The 17,659-nt window shown below is 41.0% G+C and overlaps 1 protein-coding gene across 2 annotated transcripts in view; it reads left to right on the top strand.

Moving 5' to 3' along the window:
- Positions 1-17,659, top strand: part of ADNP2 (ADNP homeobox 2) — a 314,134-nt gene that overhangs the window by 215,964 nt on the left and 80,511 nt on the right. For both annotated transcript variants that reach the window (XM_044067010.1, XM_044067011.1), the window contains exon 3: positions 5,310-5,399. In XM_044067010.1, coding sequence (XP_043922945.1) covers positions 5,310-5,399 — 90 coding nt within the window. The remainder of the gene's footprint in view (positions 1-5,309; positions 5,400-17,659) is intronic.

Below are 17,659 nucleotides of genomic sequence, written 5' to 3'. Positions count from 1 at the left end.
AGATACCAAACAGGAGAGTACCCAGGACTGAACCCTGTGGTACTCCACTTGTCACTGGTCTGAAGTCTGATTTGGAGTCTGCTACTTTCACAGTGTGGGTTCTGTCAGTAAGCCAGTTGGCAACCCATCTTGTGACATAGAGATTTATACCTAGTTTACTGAGTTCTATAATTCCAGAGTGGGGGATGGTGTAGAACGCCTTGGCGAGATCTAGATAGGCTGTGTGAACCACCTTACCCTCATCTATGGCTTTGGTGACTACTTCAAAGAGGTCTATCGGGTTTAGGAGACATGATCTACTTTTTACAAACCCAAACTGTTTGGGATCCAGAGTTTGGAGAACTCCAATGTCTTTGAGTTCCATTATGATACGTTCCATGGCCTTGCAGATGAGGCTCATCAGGCTAATGGGGCAGTAGTGTCCAGGGTCTGTTGTGGCCCCCCTTTGTGGAGTGGGATAACTGTCGCGGTGTGCCATTCAATGGGCACAAAGTCTGAGATGAGGCTATGATTGAACATGGTACTTAGGTGGGGTGCCAGTTCATTCTGTAGTTCATGTAGAAGGCAGCCTGGGATGTTGTCGGGTCCCATGGATGCTGTGTTCTTGGCTTTGGAGAGTGAGGTTTTTACCTGTGCAGCCGTGATTGCAGGAATTTTGCATTCTTCCGGTATAAAGATGGGGCCTTTAGGGGGTGAGAGGGGGGTGAAGTTAGCACTGAACCTATCTACCAGGATGTTGGCAATATCAGTTGGTTCTGTATATTTAGTGTCATTGTGCTGTAACTCAGAGCAGATCTGAGTGTTGCCATTGAGATTCTTGACATAGTTATAGAATGCTTTGTGGTTGTCTTTAGAATTAGTGGCAATTTTGTTTTCATAACTGGCTTTGGAGGATTTTATGAGGGATCTCAGCTTCTTACTGAGGCTGACCAGGGAGTTCCTCCAATCGTGGGATTTTACTCTTTTTTGCAACAGTTTCTTTCTTCTGTTGTAGAGTTTAAGGCAGAAGACCACCAGATTGGCTTCCTTTTTTGGAGGATAGCAACTTGGTTTTGTTAGGGATAGCACGATCCATGCACTCGTGTAAGTGCTTATAAAGTGCATTTGTGTAGGATTCAGCAGTCGTTCCTCTATTGTCCGTCTGCATGGGTGTCGTGAAGTTTGCCACTTCTGTCTTAAGAAGCGTGAAGTTGGCTTTGGAGAAATGTTTTACGGTTGTTTTCCTAATGGGAGCGGGATGTGGATGTCTAGGGTGATTAGCTTGTGGTTAGATCTGACCAACGAGGAGCTGACCTTTGGTGTGGAACAGCGGTCACCCATGTTGGTGATGACCAGGTCTAGGATATTGCTGCCCCTGGTGGGTGTGTGGATAAGTTGATCCAAGGCGTTGGAATTGATGATTTCCAAAAAACGTTGAGCAAAAGAGTTGGTACATGAGTAGTTTTCCCAGTTAATGGTAGAGTAGTTCAAATCACCCATTATTAGAGTGTTGGGTTGTACCTTAATATTGTCCAGTGTATCAAGAAAAGGAGTGGGAATCTTGGGGCATGGTGGGGGGTCTGTAGCAAGCTACAATCTGGATTCCGGTTTTGCCCAGAGTTAGTTGAACTTGGATAATCTCGGATGCATTATGCTGAGCAACTAGCTTGGAAGTGTGGATATCCTTAATGAATATGGACACGCCTCCACCTTTAGTGTTTCAGTCTGGGTTTGGTGGCCGAAAGGTGTGGTATGAATTATAGCCTAGTAATGCAGGGGTCCTCTCTGGAGCTTTGAACCAGGTCTCTGTCACTGCACATATGTCAGTGTTTTCCATTTTAAGGAGTGCCTCGAGTGAGTGCATTTTGAGGTTTAGACTTCTAGCATTGAGTACCATTACCCTCAGATTTTGCTTGCTTGTACCTGTTACGGTGGTGAATTTATCATTTTGAACCTTGCCTAAAAAAGGCACTATAGGGGTGACAAGTGCCTTTGCCAGTATCCGGAATCCCAAGGGTGACAGGTGCAGGCCATCTCTGGCAAAGCAGTGTGGTCTGTCGATCATGTCATCCCAGGCAGACAGATACTGGATTTTCTTAGAATGACACCAGAAGCTTAGCCAATTGTTAGTCAATCATTTTGTCCTTGTACTGTGGTATCATTCTGGGTGCTGGCAGGATGCTACTCAGGACTAGGGTCATACCTGCTTGGGCTACAAGATTGAAGAGGCTCCTCCATGTCTCTCCATGTAGTCCAGGGAGGTACGTCTTGGGTCATTCACACCAACATGGACAATGACAGAGTCATATTTGTACTTGTTGTGGAGTGACCTGAGTGTGTGTGTTATGTGGCGGATCCTGGCACCTGACAGGCAGCTGACAGTAACTTTTTCCTTGTTTAGCCTGGTGAGTGGAACATCTGTGTAGTCACCTATGACTAGAGTGTTGGGTACGTTATGCCTTATGGGCTGTAGTTGAGTGGCACACTGTGTATGTGGGCTGTGTGTCATTTGGGTTGTGTTGAGGGGGTGGAGGTTGCTTGCATTTCTGCTTTGGAGGTCTCTGTTGTTTGGGCAGGTTTGTACTGAGAGCCTCCGTGAATGTAGGTGTGTGTTTTGTGTTTGTGTGTTTTGGTGGTGTAGGTTTTGAGGGACTATGTGACGAGTGTGGTGCGGTGCAAGTGTTTACCTTCTCTTCATTGTCTAGGCCAGTCTTTGGTGAAGAGAGCTTTGCTTCCAGTTTGGCTATATAAGTGCATCTCTCACAGGTCGTAGTGTTGGGTGGTAGGAGGAGAGGGTTGTCTGTGTACATGAGGCAATTGCTGCATTGTCCCAAGATGCCCAGATTCCATCAGGTAGACAGGATAAAACACCGGGAGCTGACCTTTAGACATGCCTGAATAGGTGCTTCTTTATTAAGTACTAAAAACTGCTTTCCTCTAGACAAGTGAGGAAAGTTGAGCGCTGTAGTAATTTGTAACTTATTTAGTGTTTACAATGAGTTCTGAACAAGTGCTGAGCTCAAAGAAACAGAGGAGTGCTAAAACTAAAATTCTGGCTAGTTGCAAGGGAAATTTTGAAGAACAGACTTTATGGCGCCAGGAATAGTTTAACCCCAGTTAAGTGGGGGGGCTTAGGAGCCCACAAACAGTCCTGGATACCGCAAATCCATATCTGGACAAGACCTGCCACAGGTAAGGGGGGAAGCAAGCTTAGAATTTTTTTTTCCAGTAAAGTGGAAATGGAGAAAGCAAGTTAATTCAACGTTAAGAATCTGAGTGGGTTGGCCTTCACCAATGTTCTCAGATTGAGTGAACTAATGACACTAGACTGGGAGGAGTGTCACAGATCAAATATACAGTAGGGGCGGGCAACTGCAAAGTCACCACGTATAAGAACACACAACACTAGGGAGGGTGGGTAGGAAAAATTACAGTTCCTAGCTGTAGCCACTAAATGAAAGTTTTAAACAGATCAAGGAGCAGACTCGAGAATGCTTTTAACTGTAAACAGACAATTATCAAAAATGCACAGAAAAGCTCGGATAGAGCACTCGCAGACAGAAACTACAACTCCCAGTATGAAAAAGTAGTTTACAGTTAAGTAATGTTAAAACAGTATAAACAGTACATAAATGCAGTGAAACAATAAAAAAAGCTTTATAACAGTGCAAAATGTAGTAGATCAACTGTATAGCACAATTATAAGCGTTTCAGAAGTGCATTTCAGTGAATAAGTGTAAGAAATAACTTGTCCTGTTCTTGGAATCTTAAGGAATTTCCACTTATGCAATGCAATCCAGAGCCTGAGCAATACAAGCAGAACCTTTATAAGACATAGGGTATATATAGCAGTAAGAATGGAAGAGTTGGAAGATCAGTTTACTACTCGGCCCCTGCTATTACCCAATCACTCGTACTACAGAAGGTCAGGAGGCCTTGTTACTCTCAATAATAATGAAGACAATCAGCAGAAAATGGCTGCCAGAAACACAGGAAACTCAAACAAAACAACCAGCCTAGACAACAGGCCTCTATCAAAATTATGCCACCTGAGCAGAACACAGAAACCTCACTTTAAAAGCATAGAAAGAACACCCACAAAGAGAAAATACTAGTCTCAGTATGAAAAAGCAGTTAATTTAGTAATTAAATAAAAATGCAGTTATAGTAATGCACACTATTGCAGTTCCTAGCTGTAGCCACTTAATGAAAGTTTTAAACAGATCAAGGAGCAGACTCGAGAATGCTTTTAACTGTAAACAGACAATTATCAAAAATGCACAGAAAAGCTCGGCTAGAGCACTCACAAACAGAAAATACAACTCTGTGTGAAAAAGCAGGTTACAGTTAAGTAATGTTAAAACAGTACATAAATGCAGTGAAACTAATTATAACAGTGCAAAATGTAGTAGATCAATTGTATAGCACAATTATAAGCATTTCAGAAGTGCAGTTCAGTGAAATAAGTGCAAGAAATGAAATAACTTATCCTGCTCTTGGAAACTTAAGGAATTTCCACTTATGCAATGCAATTCAGAGCCTGAGCAATACAAGCCTGCAATCCAGTTAGGAGAGAGCTTGAAGCTGGCGTATATGAGTGGTAAATGTGTTTAAAGAAGATGAAAGAGAGATGAGGAATGTCTGATTTCAGTTCTGCTTAATTCTGTAATGGAATACAGGGAAGGGGAGTGGAACATAACAGAACGAGCAAAGTAATGCTGCTGTTGTCATGACATAGGTTATTAAACTAAGCATCACAGGTGCTGAATGCATGCAACATTCAGAGCTGCAGTAGGATGATGAGCAAACCGAAATGTAAAAATGCCTGATTTGTGTAAACTTGTTTGGATTATTCCTGCTGAAACTTGTACTTCTGGTACCTCTGTTATAAAAGAACTAAAGCAGAGTAGTTCTGTAGTTTTCCATTAGGGGAACATATCCATCTGTAAATACACATGCTTTTGCTTTACTTTTGAGTGATGCTGTCCAGCAGAAATGATAGAGAATGTAGCATTAGAATGCTTCTTGGTGCTAAATGGTCTTCACATTTAATTTGTTGATAGTCAGAATGCTGTTATGCAAGCTTGACGGATTCCCTTTTTAACCCTGCTGAACTTTAATTTTTGTAAGGGTTTTTGGAGTATAAAGTAAATTATGTTGCCTGTTTGTGCAGGTTTGAAGCAGGACTCCTCTCTATCTTTGGAGAAAATTGAAAACATGCAAGAGTATTAGCTCCCTTGAATAGGGAATGGGATGCAAATATTTGTGCTACTAATATAAAACTTCAAAAGACAGAATCTACAACAGTAAATTTGTTTTTTTTTTAACAGACTCTGCAGTGCTTTAGACCACCTGAATCCTATTATAATAATACAGAATGGTCCGATTTCTCTATATGGGAGCCATCAAAAAAGAAACAGGCAAGTTTGGTATCTTGTATAATTACATGCATGTATATAGTTATGCACATGAACACACAAATGCTCCATTGACTTATTTGCCAAGATAAGTCACTAATGAAGCTCCAGTTCTGGCTGCAAATCTTCTTTGGCTTGTGTGGTAGGTTTCTGATTTGTCTCACTGTTGTAGAATCAGAAGCTGTAAAGCAGTACTGTGTTACATTTTAACTTAATATGGAGTAGTATAGTACTTCTACGTTTTGTCCTGAACTGTAATCCTGGTTTTCTGGTGGCTATGATGCTTATAAGAAGGCACTTGGAGAGGCTGCCCAGTAAGTCTGCTAGGTTAATAATTATTGTTTAGAGTTGTATGCATGTGCTTTACATGCAGTAGGCAGCAATGTGTTATTTGCACTTGAAGTATCAGAAGTGTGAAAAGGATAACAGATGCTCAGACTATAATGTGTTACTTACATGCTGGTAACTGCAGTATGTGTATGTATGTTGGACTCCTCTTGCGTAGTAATTCTATTCTGTTTTATTACTTCTATTTTAAGTTATTTGTAGCTACATATGTATTGGAATGCATAGCAAAGTGTTCTGCAGCAGTGTATATAGGGTAGGATGTTGTAAACTGAAACCCCAAACTTCGTTTCCCATATGGTTAATGCTTTGTCATTCATCATTTGCTCTGGTACATTAGCATTCTTGCATGTACATATGTATAAGTGGGTGGGATGGGGTGTGTCTGTGTCATACCTTTCAACTTCCCAGATTTTTGCCTCATATTTTTGATTTGTTCCTCATAAAATTTGTGATTGTTCTGGAAATCATTGAGGATTGAAGTCGCAGAATAATGGCAGGCATTTGAGTTTCAGACTTCATACCTTCCAAAAATGCATGCTAATGCAAAAACATATTTTTTGGGCTTTGTATCCCCCTTTTTATTTTTTGACTTTCTCCAGATGTCTTGTGCTAAGAGGTTGAGAGTCTGTGTGCGCGCGTGTGTGTGATTTTTATTTGCTTCCAAGTGTATGCGTGGTATTTATATTGTTTCATCGGTTTATTTTCCTTTTTAGGAATTTTATATGACTGATTTGCATATGATGTAAGTGAGCTTTAGTTCATTTAACTAGTCTTTTCATTTGAATAAGATGCAAGGCTGGCAATGTAAATTGCCAAGTGAAAAATACAGAGAATATAATTTCAGGGTGCCAGTGATGTCGGTTTGTCTTGAACAACTTTACATACACTTGTGCGTTGTTTTGTGTAATGCTTTATGTTCTAAAGAAATGAAGTCAAAGCCAGAAATCTTGTTACATTTGTATAAGAGCATAGTTGAATAGTAATTACTGCAGCCCTGAAATAAACTTTGATGACTTGATTTAATTTATTTTGATTACATCATCAAGTAGCTTTAGTGGCTTTATCTATTGCCATTATTGTACTTATTTTTCTTTTTTCATGTTTTATTGGGCAAAGTGCACTATAACTTACATTTTGTTAAGTTGTCTTGAGGAACATGTTTGCTCAAACTGCCAGTGTTTGCATTTAGTATTGTGTTGTACCCGTATTGGAACTCCTAGGTTTAAGTGCGGTATTTAATGTTAAAATTCAAATTTTGTACTGTATATGGATTCATCTGAGGTTTTCAGGCATAAGCATTTTTATGTGGAACAGTATTTCATGTTACCCAGATGTGACTGACTGGTTGGACTGACTTCTAAAGTAATGCCACAAAAGGAGAATATTTCTTAAGACAATGAAACTTGTAGGCCCGCTATAGAAAGCAGTATTTAGTTTCTTATGAACAGTGTCCATTTAATAAGCCACTACATGTGTGCACTCTTGGATCGCCCACAAGTAAGTTGCTTTCAAGAGTTTGAGTAATTCACTGTCTGAAATAGGTAGCAAACCATGATACAACTTGTAGGTCAAACTGATGTTTTGTAATTAATCCTGGATGCTAAAAATAGGACTTAAGACCTAAGACATATCCACAGCACTCACTAAGTTTGCAAAGGATGGGGTGACAGATGCCTCTGTGATGCCAAGATTAGGGAAGTCATTAGGGCCCTTGGGTCCCTGAATCATGCCAGGTATAAGTGTGGGCGAGAAGTTTTTTAAAAAACAGTTACTGTTTAAAGAATCTGTTTATATTTTAAAGTTTGGTACTTTATACCCTCATGGGTTAAACGAGGAATTGTACTGAAAAGTATTAATTTAGTTTCTTTATTGTATTGTTTATTTTTTTAATTTTTAAGTGGATAATTAATTAATTATTGCTTGCTGCTATTATATAAAGTGTATGTGTTTTTGTGGTTCTTTACTCCTTGAAGGCTACGGTCGAGACGTCTGAGGGAAAGCGTTTAATACATTAAAGCTTTTGCATTACTGACCGGTTGTAATTTATTATTCTTTGGTGCTTGGTAGCTGCTGTTGTTCGTTCTTCATGGCCGGTGATCCACAACTTCATTTACCACGTATTTTTCGTGATACTGTTGATGGTACTCAAATGTCTTTTGACAATTATTTAGCCAATTCTACAGACCGTATTCTACAACAAAGAAATGGTAACAGTCCTACACTACATACAGCATGGGAGAGATGGGAAGAAGAAAGGAATAAACGTTGCTTCAACCTGTTTAACAACATGGGTCGGAAGCTTCCACCGTCCCTCACTGAAGAAAGTAAGTCTCTGTTTGATCAGCTGGAGAAGTATATGTGGAAAGAGACTGCAGCTGGAGAAGTGTATGTGGAAAGAGACTGCAACTTTCTTTAATTTGTCTGGTTTACAGAAGTATATTGTTTTGGATATCGCACCCCGTGGATTGAGAATTTGTAAATATCCTACCCTTCCGTTCAATTTGGAAAAAGAAACTGACATTGCATTTCATAAATGATGGGTGGCAGATGCACATAAATGTGCATCCGAATGGGTGAACATTCTCACTGAACAGGATAAGGTTAGAGAAAAGGAAATGAGAGCCAAGATTAAAATGGTATGTGAAAATTTATCATCTGGAGCCTCTGCTCATGTGCTTGATGATTTTTTGGTTGATATCAACATCAGACTGAGAGAATATGAAACGGAACTGGTTGAGAGAAAGAAAGGGAAACTACTCCGGGACCTTCATGACTACGAGAATGGCAAAGCTTTCATCTCCAGAGCCAACTGAAGGAGGACACATAATCGCATAAGACTTCAAAATGAAGGTGGGGATGTTCATCATTATAACTCCTCCTTTTCAGCTTCGGAGGGCCAGAATACCTCTTTTGAGGAGCTCTTAGGTCACAATGTAGAATTTCCTGCCTTACTGGCAGCACAGCATCCAGAACAACTTCGCCAGACTTTTCATCATGACTCTACAAACTATAGAGGAGAAAAGGGTGGAAACACCAACGTGAACCACAGGGACAAGCCCAGAGAGATCAACAGAGGGGGCTACAAGAGTGGTAAATGGTGACTTTCTCTTTCCATTTACTTCCAACTTCCAGAGACTATGTGGTTAATTTGTCCAGACACTTGTTTTCTGATTTAGAATATGCGGTCTTGAACCACGGACTCAAGTTCATACCAACTGTGTTACCATGTATGCATGACATTAAATGTGATGTCTTTAAATTTAGCAAAAAACTTCATTTAAAAAGCTATTTTCACAATATTAACAACATCTATGTCTGAAGATAGTCTTGATACTTCGTTTGAAAGTTTTCATACTTGTAATTCGGATGTTGCATGTAATGCATATTGTAGATTAGGTACTGACTATGTTACATATAAAAGCTGCTTTATGCCATCTGTTTTGAACGAGGATGTTGTGCATTTTTCAAATTTACTGAATTTTGCCATCGAAGGTTCATACGAGTTTATAAAAAATCTGGAATTAAGTATAATTTATCTCTGGGTGAGTGGAAAGCTCTCCAGACTCTTAGTAAGATGCGGGACATCATATTTAAACCCTCAGATAAAGGGAATAAACTTGTTGTAATGCACTATTTGCAGTATCTGGCCATGTGTGAGGAACATTTGAGTGACAGCAGTGTTTATGAAAAAACTGATATATCTGCTTATAACAATGCTATTCTTAATTATGTTGAATTACTTAATAAAGGACACAGATTGGGATATTTTACTGAAATGAATATCGATAAGACGTTTAATGTTGAAGGTTGTAGGATGGCCCAATTTTACTGCCTTCCTAAAATACATAAGTCTTTCACAACCCCCGGGGAGACCTATAGTCTCGGGTTGTGAATATTTTTTGAATAAGGCAGGGCTCTTTTTACATAGTTACTTGTTACCTATAGTGAAGACTTTACCATCATATATTCATGATATATTTGATTTTCTAGATAAAATAAAGAATGTTGAATGGAATAATCAAATGTATTGGATTATATTAGATGTGAAGAGCCTTACGAACATTCGGCATGAATTTGGCATTGAGGCTCTCAAATTATTTTTAGGCAATAGTCCATCTACTGAATATATACTAGAACTTATATATTTTTGTCTAACTCATAATTTCTTTGAGTTTAATAATAATTTATATAGACAAAAACAGGGGACAGCCATGGGGGCAGGTTTTGCCCCCATGTATGCCAATTTGAGTATGGGCCTCTTTGAGACTGAACATTTGTATAGAAATTATTTTTTCCGTAAGTATGATGTTGCTATTATAGGTTTATCGATGACCTAATATTCTTGGTACAAGGGGGTCTTGAGTTACATAATAGTAGATTCCATTTAGAATTTGATGGCCATAAAATAGGGACTCGAATATCTTTCTTGGGCGCTACATTGAACATTGTGGAAGGAAATAAAAATTATATACATCAGTTAATAGGAAATTTGAAGAAGGAACACAGTTTGTACATGGACAGAGTTGTCACCCCCCCCCATACACTAGAGGCATTGCCGTTTGGTGAAGTCCTTAGGATTTCTAGGTTATGTAGTAATGATTATGGTTTTAAATGAGAGTTAAGTAAAACTATTGAGATGTTTGGGCAAAGAGGGTATAGTAATGAGATGATTGATAAAAGCTGTAAAACATTCTTTGGAAGTAATAATAAAAGGGGAAGTAGTGATGTAAATAAGTTACCCATTACTTAATAATAAAAGGGTAAATAGTGATGTAAATAAGTTACCCATTACTTTATAATAAAAGGGGAAGTAGTGATGTAAAAAAGTTACCCATTACTTCCTTAAATACTAGGACTAAAGAACAGCTTGATACCATCTACTTTGTAACTACCTACAGCTGTCTGAGTACCGAGATGATACAGCAGGTGAGGTATTATTGGGAATGTTTTTGTTCCCTCGGAAATGTGGCTGTATGGTTGAAGGAAAAACTGGGGATTACCTTTAGAAGAGGCAAAAATATTCAGAATTTCATAGTAAGGAGCAAATTTACTATGCCTTCCATGTATTAAGAACATAGCATTATATCAAGTGGGACATCAACGTGGTAGGTGTTAAGGCATGTAAGTTTGTGGTTAGGAGCTTTCCACAAAATAATACTATATTTTTTAACACATGGGATCATTTTACATGCAACTCTGAGGGAGTTATCTATGCCCTCAGATACCCCTGTAACCAATCTTATATTGGTGAGACAGAGGTCATTTAAAGTTAGATTGATGGAACATGCAAGGGATATCAGTAATAGGAAAGAAGAAAGTTCTGTTGCAATGCATTTTAAGAAATGTCATCAAGGCAGTAATGAGGGGTTAAAAGGAATGGTGCTAGAGAAAATCGGTGCATCTCAATTTGATGTAAATAATTAAAAAAACAGTTACTATTTAAAGAATCTGTTTATATTTTAAAGTTTGGTACTTTATACCCTCATGGGTTAAATGAGGAATTGAACTGGAGAGTATTAATTTAGTTTCTTTATTGTTTTATTGTATCGTTTAATTTTTAAAATTTTCAAGTGGATAATTAATTATTGCTTGCTGCTATTATATAATGTGTATGTGTTTTTGTGGATGTCCTTCAAGGATGCATCTGCAGTCCTAACATATGGGTTGTCCTGCCTCAGGCAGCCCTTCGGTCGGCCGGATTCCAAAGTCTGGGTCTGGCCTCGGCTGATGTCGCACTTCACCCGACGTCATAGCTGCTGTTTATTGGGTATAAAGGCATCAGCTGACGCCATTTTCCTCAGTCTTTCTTGCCGCGCGGTGCCCGAAGCAGAAGTTGTTCGCAAGTGCCGGTCGGTCAGATCCAGAGATTTCTACTACCGAAGACTTCTAAAAAGCTAAGTACCCCGTTGGGGACTCTTTCTTGCCTCAGCCGATGTCAGACAAAGTAAATAATTGTTTATCTTGTGGGAAACAAATACCTCATAAGGATTTCCACTCTTACTGCCTTCCTTACTTAGGCCCAGACCACGACGTATCAGCTTGTCTAGCCTGTGCTTCCTTCAACCGACGGACACTTAGACGTCGGTCGGAGTTTGCAGAGGAGTTTTTTTGGTCCCGCTTTTGCATACAAAATGCCGTCGGAGACTCCGACTACTCAATTAGCTAAAAAGCGCAAGGAAAAGGACGGACATTCGCGGCCCGCGGTTTCGGCTGAAATCACGGTTAGGCCAACCGCGAATGTTAGCCGAGGCCTCACAGAGCATGGCTGAATCTGCTACTGAATTTACTGCTACAGAAGCAGGCACCCAGGATTTATCAGACACTATTCCTTTAGACATAACTACCCCTGCACGTGGGGCTGCTAGACCCCCTGCTTCCATGTCTATCAAGGCTTTTGCCAGGGTTAAGGCAGCTAAATCTTCTAAGGCCTTGCCTGCCAAAACTCCTTCACATAGGCCTACCTCTAGTTCCCAAATACTCAGCCTGGCTGAGGATCTCATTTCTTTGATCAGAGGATCCCAACCTCACCCAGACAGGGCCTCTCAGCCCCCTCCAGACAAGAGGCCCAGGACTGAACCCCCGGAACCTGTCTCTACAGATTATTCCTCGGATGACTCAGACATTTCAGACCCTCACGAAGGCCCATATTCTCCTTATGAGGATTCTGATGCAGAAGACTCCATTCCTTCTGCTTCTCCTCCTGAAGAATTTTCCTTTGGGGAAACCTTGCATGCTATGAGGGAACACTTCCAATGGCAGGGCCAGGATTTTTCAGATTCAAGGAAAAGGCTAAGGACTTTTACACTTACCACAGCATAGGCCTTTAGCCATTCCGCCAGTACTAACAGTTGTTGATGATGCATATAATGATGCCTGTACTGCTCCTGATTCTCTTCCTCCGGCCCCTGCCAAGCCAGACAGATATTACAGGGTCCCGGACACACACTACCATTTGTATAAGGCTCCTGTTGCAGACCCTGAAACCATTTCACAGGGCCCTAAAGGTGTGGCAGCTGCCTCTGCCAAAAACCCTCTTCCCTCTGAAAGGGAATCTAGAGCATTAGAGATGGGGTAAAAGGTTTATACTTCTGCTACTCTTTCGGCCAGGGCCTTGAACTGTCAAGTTCACATGATTCAGTACCAGGAATTTTTGTTAGACCAGCTAAATAAAAAAAACTACCTTCTCCTGAACCTTTAGACCGCAAGTCCCTTCAGGATTTGGTACATAACTCTCAGCAGGTCAGTAACCATTTCTTAAAATGTGGCTATGATGCACTGGAGGCTTCCTTTAGATCAGCTGCGACTGGAACAGTGATTCGAAGGCATGCCTGGTTAAAAGAACAATCCTTACCAGACCATGTTAAGTCAAAACTCCTAGATGCTCCCATGGAGAAACAAAGTTTGTTTGGCTCCCCTGCACAGGAGGTTCTAAAAAAGGTGGAAGAAAAAGCAAAATCTGTCCAAACAGTCAAGGATTTCTTACAGGTCCAACCTCCGAGGTTTAGCAAAAATTGGCCTTCGAAGAATTGGTCCTTTCCAGACAACTCCAGAGCGCAGAGAGGCAGAAATAGACGCCCAAGAGGCAGAGGTCAATCTAGGGGTGCCTACAGGGGACGTCAGTGGCAACCTACCAACCAGAGAAGTACTGCCACAGAATCAACTACAACCACTTCCGCAGGGCAGACACAATGACTTGGCTCTAGTTCCGCCTACCAGGGAACAACTGGAAGCACCCTTATGGAAAACTAGCCTTATTCTCCGACAACTGGCATTACATTACAGGAGACAAATGGACTTTACAAACAATAGACAAGGGCTACAGGTTTCACTTCCATACTCTACCAAAAAAGAGAGGAATGCCAAACCTACCACCAAGCCAAAAAACAGACTCTCTAAGACAAATCAACAACTTACTAAGGATGAGAGCTATAGAAGAGGTGCCACCTATGGAACAAGGCCAAGGATTTTACTCCAGGCTTTTCCTTGTACCAAGAAAAGAAAATCAATGGAGACCTATTCTAGACTTGTCCGCACTGAACACATACCTCATTGTTCCAAAATTCAAAATGCTGACCCTCCAGCAACTTCTTCCCATGCTGGGCAAGGAGTCTTGGCTGGTGACTCTAGATCTCAAGGAGGCATACCTGCACGTCCCTATACGACCAGATTGCAGAAGACACCTCAGATTTCTTGCAGGATCAGAGCATTATCAATTCTCAGCATTGCCTTTTGGCTTATCTACTGCGCCCAGAGTATTCACGAAATGCCTGGCATCAGTAATTGCTCATTGCAGACTTCAGGGAATTCAAATTTGCCCATACCTGGACGCCTGCCTAATACAAGCGGACAACAAGGCAAAGTTAACAAAAGATTTGGAAAATGTCATACAACTGTTGCAAGCCTTGGGATACACAGTCAACATGCAAAAGTCAAGACTAGTACCATCCCAAAGGATAACATTCTTGGGTGCAGAACTAGACACATCAACTCAGATGGCTTTTCTCACAGAAGAAAAACAAAAGCAACTACCAGTCTACTTCATGACATTAACAACACAAACTCAGCTTACTGCAAGGAAAGTCCTGCAAGCCCTGGGCTACATGGCATCCTGCATAATATTGGTTCCGCATGCCAGTCTGCATATGAGAAAGCTACAATGGTATCTAAGGAATGTATGGTCTCAACACAAGCACAGTCTAGAAGCCCAGATTCCAATAATTCCATGCCTGAAGCAAGAATTCCTGTGGTGGGCTCAGGCCTGTCAGTTGAACAGAGGCTTGCCTTTCCACAAACCGCATCCAAGCCAGACCATCACCACGGACGCCTCAGACCTAGGATGGGGGGCACACATGGTGGAGAAGTGTATACAAGGCCTATGGACCCAAGACCAGCTGAATCTACACATAAATCTAAAGGAGATGCTGGCAGTGAAACATGCAATCCAGGCATTCAGACCACTCCTTCAACAGGGTCATCTGCTGATAAGGACGGACAATACCACAGTCATGTGGTACGTCAACAAACAGGGAGGTACACATTCATATCCTCTATGCCGGATGGCAATGGACCTGTGGAATGTGGCCCTGAACCTCAACATTCAACTTCAGGCCAGATTTGTACCAGGAAAAGAAAATTCTCTAGCAGACACCTTAAGCAGAACTACCATGGATGCTCACGAATGGATGCTGCATCCAGATATCTTCAAAGCCATGACAAAGAAATGGGGACTACCACAGATAGACCTGTTTGCCTCCCCACACAATCACCAATTGAAGAAATTCTGCACAAGAGCATACCACCCACTTGCTTGGAGGGTGAACTCACTTTCCTTCAGCTGGAAAAACCTGACAGCATATGCATTTCCACCTCTTCCCTTGATGTACAAAGTTCTACTGAAGATCAGAGAGGATCAGCCAAGGGTAATTCTGATAGCTCCAGACTGGCCGAGGCAACATTGGTACCCGCTACTGAGAAGCATGTCTCGGACACACGCATGGCCTCTACCTCCATGTCCCTTACTACTAACACAGGACAACTACAAGATCCTACATCCAAACTTGAAAACACTGCAGCTAGCTGCTTGGAATATTGCATAAAACAAAATAACCCAGGTTTATCACAGAGGGTTAAGGACATTATCCTGGAGGCACGCAGACCCTCCACAAGGAAGACTTATTCAGCCAAGTGGAAAAGATACCTCATTTGGAGTGCAGCAAAGGGAGAAAATGTCTCATTGGCAAACATAGCACACATCCTGGAATATTTAGCAGAGCTGTTCCACAATGGCCTGTCTTACTCCTCCATTAAGATTCATGCATCAGCAATTTCAGCAGAATACAACATGGATCCTCCTGTCTTCTCTCATCCTCTACTCAGGCAGTTCTTGAGAGGAATCAAAAATGTAAAGCCTCCAAGGAAACCACCTTTACCTACATGGGATCTCGACTTTGTGCTGGAAAAGTTAACACTTCCCCTTTTTGAACCAGCAGCAACAGCAGAATTACAATTCTTGTCTTGGAAAACTGCTTTCCTGCTAGCAATTACTTCAGCAAGAAGGGTATCTGAGTTACAGGCATTAATGGCAGTACAACCCTTCCTTATCTTCCATCAGGACAGAGTCTCTCTGAGAACTAACCCTACCTTTATGCCAAAAGTGGTCTCCAGAGTATCATTGAACCAAGCGATTCATTTACCTACACTCTTCCCCAACCCACAGAACAGGGGGGAAAGACTGCTACATACCTTGGATGTGCACAGACAATTACCATACTATCTGGACAGAACTAAGACCAGCAGAAAAACTGACCAGCTTCTGGTAGCATATGCAACAGGAATGCAAGGGAAAGCAATTTCAAAACAGACAATCTCAAAATGGATAGGAAATTGCATTCGATTTTGCTACTCTTTTCATGGAAAGACAACTCCTGATAATATCAGACCTCATTCCACAAGAGCTACAGCCACCGCTACAGCTTTCCTACGAGGAGTGGCTCCCAAAGCCATTTTAGAAGCTGCTACTTGGAGCTCTGTGCATACATTTGCCAAGCATTACAATCTTCCCTTATACTCTAGATCCTGAGCAGGTTTTGCAACTGCTGTTTTGCAAGGGATCTTAACTACACCATCTTTATCTTAGTGCCTCCTCCCCCAGTTTGGCTATGGTATTCTACCCATATGTTAGGACTGCAGATGCATCCTTGAAGGACATAGTACAGTTTTGTACCTACCATAAATGTAGATGTCCGATAGGTATGCATCTGCAGTCAGGATTACCCACCCTCCTTCCCTCTGTGGTATTCCTAGGGTATTTACCCCTCTTTAGCTAGCTGGGGGAATCTATTATGGTGTATTTGTTTGTATATATGTATATATGTATATATATATATATATATATATATATATATATATATATATATATATATTTTTTTTATATTGTTTGCTCTCTACTGTTTGGAATTATTTGCATTCATCCAAATTTAGCCTTCCTAGAGGGCACCTGGCATCTGGGGCAAGAAACACTGAGGTAAATGGCGTCGGCTGATGCCTTTATACCCAATAAACAGCAGCTATGACGTCGGGTGAAGTGCGACATCAGCCGAGGCCAGACCCAGACTTTGGAATCCGGCCGACCGAAGGGCTGCCTGAGGCAGGACAACCCATATGTTAGGACTGCAGATGCATACCTATCGGACATCTACATTTATGGTAGGTACAAAACTGTACTTTCTTTACTCCTTGAAGGCTACGGCTGAGACGTCAGAGGGAAAGAGCTTAATACATTAAAGCTTTTGGATTACTGACCGGTTATTATTCTTTAGTTCTTGGTAGCTGCTGTTTGAGTAATTCCCAATAGGTAACAAACCATGATACAACTTGTAGGTCAAACTGATGTTTTGTAATTAATCCTGGATGCTAAAAATAGGACTTAAGACCCAAGACATATCCACAGCACTCACTAAGTTTTCAAAGGATGGGGTGACAGATGCCTCTGTGATGCCAAGATTAGGGAAGTCATTATGGCCCTTAGGTCCCTGAATCATGCCAGGTATAAGTGTGGGTGAGAAGTCTTAGGCTTTCCACCCTAATAGAGATGCAGAGAGATATTCTCTTATTTTTGACCTAAACAAGAAAATATTTGAATTTGAGATCTTCCTTACCAACAAAGACTTCAGCATTTGTTTAATTACGGAAACCTGGTTTCAATGCAATGATAGTACTCCCCTCTGTTTTAGGGAACAAAACACCTGTCATGCATTCATATGTACGGGCAACTGAAAGAGAATATCCATATTTATTTTCTATCCCTATTGTCTGTTGCCAGGTTACATACAATGTGTACCTAGTTGATGTCCTAGTAGCACTCAAATTGTTTTATTATAGCCAATTATAGAATCAATCTCATCTATGGCCCATTC

This window comes from Protopterus annectens, chromosome 3.part1, assembly GCF_019279795.1.
Source record: "Protopterus annectens isolate FY-2018-M chromosome 3.part1, PAN1.0, whole genome shotgun sequence".
In the NCBI taxonomy this organism is placed as follows: domain Eukaryota; kingdom Metazoa; phylum Chordata; order Ceratodontiformes; family Protopteridae; genus Protopterus; species Protopterus annectens.
Note: the sequence above shows the minus strand (reverse complement) of the source record. Positions and strands in the feature narration are given on the sequence as shown.